The sequence below is a fragment of the Miscanthus floridulus genome, chromosome 3 (genome assembly GCF_019320115.1).
Source record: "Miscanthus floridulus cultivar M001 chromosome 3, ASM1932011v1, whole genome shotgun sequence".
In the NCBI taxonomy this organism is placed as follows: Eukaryota; Viridiplantae; Streptophyta; class Magnoliopsida; order Poales; family Poaceae; genus Miscanthus; species Miscanthus floridulus.
In genome coordinates this window covers 23,607,347-23,612,928 of record NC_089582.1, presented here as the reverse complement: position 1 = coordinate 23,612,928, position 5,582 = coordinate 23,607,347, and the positions used below count along the sequence as shown (strand labels likewise).

Below are 5,582 nucleotides of genomic sequence, written 5' to 3'. Positions count from 1 at the left end.
CCGAGAACCGAACGTCCATCCTGACTAGACATACTCCATGCCCAACCTATAGGTCTTCTTCGTCCTCTTTCCGCCTTCCTCCTGGCCGGACTCGCCGCCTTCCTCCTGCTCAGCCCCGGGACCGAGCGGTTACGGGAACTCGAGGGGCACGGGATTCTGCAACACCTTCTTCATCTTTTCTATCTTCGATCCGGCGCCGTGCGCCTTTTCCTCGTCGAGCTCGAGATTCGTCGGCATCAAATGGGCACGATCCTTCTCCGCCTTTTCTGATCCGGCTCCGGCATAGGAGCGCTCCTTCTCCACCGCCTTCCTTGATCCGGCTCCGGCATATGCCTCCATGTCGCGGAACCGGCCAAGCTGTGGATCTGGATTGCGAGGTGGTGACGGCGGCGGCTTTACAGCCTTGCAGAGTTTAGTACCGCGGAGAGGGAGGAGCTCTTGCCTTTTTTTAGGACAATCAGCTAGGCTTTATTACTCAATAACAATGTTTACAGGAATAATATCAGAATAGGGTACACCAAGACACAGATGACGACCAGTCCATATAAAATTGTATGCCTAGCTAGATTGTGTGCTTCAAAATTTGAAGCTCTTCCTTCATGGGTAAAACTACACTCATTGAAGAGTGCAGTTCGGGAATTTATCTCAGCAATGATCGAGCCATAGCTACCTAGAGTTCATGAACCAATCTCCGAGGCAACTGTCTTACAGTCTGAAACAACAAATAATCTCTCCAAAGCAAGATCTTCATCAAGAGCAAGAGCTTCACGGCAGGCCAAGGCTTCCATAGTTGCAGGATCTATGATGCCAACAAAGACCACTACAGAAGCTCCAAGATAAGTACCATCATTGTCTCGACAGAAGGCTGCTGCTGCCCCTCGATTCTCATTTTTCGACACAGCTGCATCAACATTAATTTTAGGTATAGCTCTTGGGGGAGGGATCCAACGAGCTTGCCTTGGTACTGGAACCACATGAACTGGTGTCCCACTACGGTGGCTTAGCAATAGATTTCAGGTCCTCCAAATATGAGTTAATGAAACCATGGGTGGATAAAGGACTTTGAAAGATTTCCTCGTGGATAGCCTTGCGACGAGCTTGTCCATATGGCCCATAAGGTTATCGTCAGCCGAGTGAACTGCTCATGAGGTAAGATTCAATGAGGCTGAACAGCCAGTTCTTGGCGTTTGGTTCTCCGATCGACATCATATGCTCCACCATTACCTCATCCGAGAGTGCCCAGACACTAGCTGCCATGTTGCATTCAACAAGAGAGTGTTTCCATGAATCCGCAACTCCACATAATGAGCAAACACATAGAGCTTGCCATATTTCGGTGCTCCAAAACATCTGTAGTGGGCAACGACTGCTGAGCAAGTCGCCACAGGAAGACCCTGGCCTTGGAAGGTACAGCCGTTTTCCACAATGAACACCACCCTTTACTACCAGACTCAGTGTATGATGATCCTGCATTTCCTTCAAAATAATTCTCTCGGATTAATTTTCGTTGTCACCATCATCCTATAGGATGATTTAACTGTGAAGAGCCCCTTGCGATCAAAATGCCAAGACCAGAAATCAGGCTGTCTGCGAGTGCACAAAGGTATGCTCAAAATAGTCGAAACATCCATCGGGAGAAAGAACTCTCGAATCAGCTCCTCTTTCCATGTCGCTTGTAGTTTCATCAATAAGCTCACTAACAAGCCGTGGAGGATTAACCTTCAGAGAAATTATGGGCTTCATATTACAATCACGTGGCAGCCAGTTATCATCCCAAATTTTGGTTGTTCTGCCATCATCGATGCGGCGTATAAGACCCTAGGGTCAAGACATTCCCTACCAGCCAGAACTGAACGCCAAATTTGAGATGGATGGGTCCCTAGTTCGGCTTCCTAAGATTGAAGTGTTGGGAAAGTATATGGCCTTGAGTAGGCGGGCACTTAAAGAGGTAGGGTTTTGCAAGATCCTCCACGACTGTCTTGCCAACAAACACAAGTTGAAAATCTCAATGTCCCGAAAACCAAGACCACCAAGGTGTTTCGGTCTGGTCATCACTTCCCAAGATACCCAGCTCACTTTGCGCTTGCCCTTGTTTGCTACCCCACCAGAATTGTCTGATTAGAGAGTTGATGTGGTTGCATAAACCCCGCGGAAGTCTGAAGCATGCCATTGAGTAGACCGGTATAGCTTGTGCAATTGATTTTATTAGTACCTCTTTACCACCAGCTGAAAGGATCTTCTCAAGCCATCCTTTGATCTTGCTCCACACACGGTCTCTCAAGAATTTAAACGTTCCATTAAACGAGTTGCCAACATCCGTGGGCATGCCCAAATAGCGCTCATTCAAGGACTCATTGTCAACATGAAGGATACCTTTAACAGTGTCACGTGTAGCTTGAGGACAACCCTTGGTAAAAAATATAGAAGATTTCTCCCTATTGATCCGCTGCCCAGATGCCTGGCAGTAGACCTCCAAAAGATTAGACAATTCTTCTGCTCCCTCTCTACTCCCCTTGAAGAACAGCAGGCTGTCATCCACGAATAACAAGTGGTTTACCGGCGGAGCCGATGGCGCCACTTTGATTCCTTCCGAGGTGCGATGACTCGTCATTATCCTTTAAAAGGCACGAAAGGCCCTCCGCTGCTAACAAGAAAAGATAGGGTGAGATAGGATCACCTTGTCTTATACCTCTTGTAGGTTTGAAACTCTCCAGTTTGTTTCCATTAAAAAGAACCGAGAAAGATACAGATCTGACCATTCCCATTACTACCGAGATCCATTGTTGGGCAAAACCCAACTTAGCCATGATAGCTTCCAAATATTCCCATTCCACACGGTCATAGGCTTTCAGTCATATCAAGCTTGAGAAGCGCAAAAGCCATTCCTCTTTGACCTATTCCTTTTCATAAAATGTAGGCATTCATATGCTGAAATTATATTATCAGTGATAGCCTCCCAGAGACAAAGGCTGATTGCTCTTCAGAAATAATTTCAGGGAGAATCAACTTGAGGCGATTAGCTAGAACTTTAGAAGCAATCTTATAAAAAACATTGCATAAACTGATAGGTCTGAACTGAGAAAGCAAAGTAGGGCTTTTCACCTTCGGAATTAGTACCAATATGGTATCATTTATACTCTCTACAGACTCTTTGCCTTGAACAATGCTCAGAACCGCTTGTGTGACATCATCTCCACACACATCCCAATGTTTCTGAAAGAAAAATGCAGGAAACCATCGGTGCCGGGCGCTTTCAAAGGGAACATCTGAAATAGCGCCTTCTTCACCTCTTCCGGCTCGAATTCCGCCGTCAGGATTCCATTCATCGCTGGTGTGACCTTCCTAGGGACATGGTTTAGAACATGGTCCATCCCTTGTACCCCCTCAGATGTGTAGAGGTTTTTATAAAAGTCATCCACCATGTTTTGCATCTCAACTCTATCATCAATAGCTTTGGCCATCTTGCCTAGTCAAAGTTCTGACAATGTTTTTCCTCCTCCACATGCTAGCCCTCTGATGGAAATATTTTGAGTTTTTGCCCCCTCTGAAAGCCACTGAACTCGTGATCTTTGCCTCCACATAATCTCCTCTATGATATAATTCAACCAGCTTGTCATTTACATTAATTTCCAAAAGGCTAGGGCCCACACGCCCTGGTAGGTTCTGAAGCCAATCAAGCTCATTTTAAGCTTTTTAATTTCCTTCTTGACATTGCCAAACGTGTCAACTCCCCATTTCCAAGTTCATCCGATAAAGCACCCAGTTTTCTTTTAACATCTCCAACAGTTGTGGCCGCCACAGTCTGCCAGCACGTTGCAACGGTAGGCTTTAGCTCCGGGTGCCTGTCCCACGTGGCTTCGTAACGGAACTGTCGGCGCGCACCATTTTGTTCTAACTCATCATCAGTTAATTTCAGCAGTAACCCACGATGATCAGACGTTGCTACGTTGATATGGCACACATTTGCAAATGGAAACTGCGCGCTCCATTCAGCTGAACCAAGGGCTCGATCCAGTCTGACTCGAGTATAAGTACCCCCTGCCACCTTCTTCTCCCAGGTCCAGAAGCTACCAATATAACCGAGATCAATGAGGCTGCATACATCGACCATGTCGCGAAATCCCTGCATCTGCGATAGCGTGCGGTGTCCCACTCCAAGGTGCTCCTCGGGTTACTTCGTTTGTTTGCACCCAAGTTTATTCCGAAATGATTGGATACAATATTGAACTGCGGCATCAAAAAGAAAGTCTGAATTTTGAAACTGCATTTACTTATATGTGAACTTTCAATGAGGAGCTCTTGCCTATTATTTGAGTACCCCCGCAAGGCCGCAATCCTAGGCGTCAAAAGGGCCTAATGGGCTACAAACCCAAATGCTTAATAATCGGGTAGAAGAGTGGGCTCTCGGCCCATGCGACCAAAGGGTCAGTTGTTTGCACCCAAGTTTATTCCGAAATGATTGTAAATAGAGCATCAAGATACAATATTGAACTGTGGCATAAAAAAGAAAGTCTGAATTTTGAAACTGCATTTACTTATATGTGAACTTTCATTGCATGAATATGATATTCTGTGTACTATAGATGAACAGGTCTTTCTTATATCTACTTTTTTTTTCCCGAAAGCGTGCATTGGCACGTGCTTCATTGAGGGGGAAATAAGAGCAAAGTACAGCCGGTGCTACCCACGACGAGGTGCCATAGTTAGCGGACCGGAGGAACACTTACACACAAATCACCGGCTTGGCGCTAAGAGTTGTACTAACTGAGGAGACTAGAAGAGCGACAAGAGAAGGAGAGATCGCGACCATTACACAGCAAGGGCAGTCCGCGATGCAAGGCAGCGGAAGCATGCAGCGATCCAAGCATCAGCTTCTTCCAGAATGAGCGCAACCAGCTGAGACGGCGTCTTGGTGATCTTGTCAAAGGTTCGCCGGTTCCGCTCCTTCCATACCATCCAGGACACAAGCAGCACCAAGGAGTCGAAGCTGCGCCTGAAGTGCTTCGGTATGGACGATCTCGTGTTCTGCCACCAATCTGCCAGGCGAGAGTCATCAGATGGCACCAGGTGCATGAACCCCTCCCTGGACAGCAGCCTGTGCCAAACCTCGTGGGTGAACACGCAAGAAGCCAACAGGTGATCGGTGGTCTCGTCCTGCTGGTCACAGATTATGCAAGTCGTGTCCTGCTGAAGGCCGTGTCGCATGCGGCGTTCCGCTGTCCACAGACGACCATGGAGAGCGAGCCAAAAGAAGAATTTGACCCTGGGCGGCACCTTGGCACCAACCAAAGCAGTCATTCCAGTGAAGTAGGCCCTGTACGCCGACGACGCGGTGTAAGCTCCGTTTTCCGACCATTTCCAAATGAAACGATCGGAGTCCAATGGCGAAAGTTGGATCGCTTCGAGCTTTTCCCACAGTATAACATATTCGCAGAGGACCTGGGCCGTTGGCGCGCCGGTAATGTCCCATGCCTTGGTGATTGAGCAAAGCCTCTCTTACCGTACGGTTGCGCCGGCGACGACCGATCGCACGGAAGAGGTTCGGTGCGGAGTTGCAGATTGCAACCATGAGTCGGTCCAGA

The 5,582-nt window shown here is 47.6% G+C and overlaps 1 protein-coding gene across 1 annotated transcript; it reads right to left on the bottom strand.

Annotated features, from left to right (window-relative positions):
* Positions 1 to 4,809: 4,809 nt before the first annotated feature.
* Positions 4,810 to 5,298, bottom strand: LOC136543334 (uncharacterized). The gene has a single exon (XM_066535810.1). The coding sequence runs from the start codon at positions 5,296 to 5,298 to the stop codon at positions 4,810 to 4,812; it is 489 nt and encodes a 162-aa protein (XP_066391907.1).
* Positions 5,299 to 5,582: the final 284 nt, after the last annotated feature.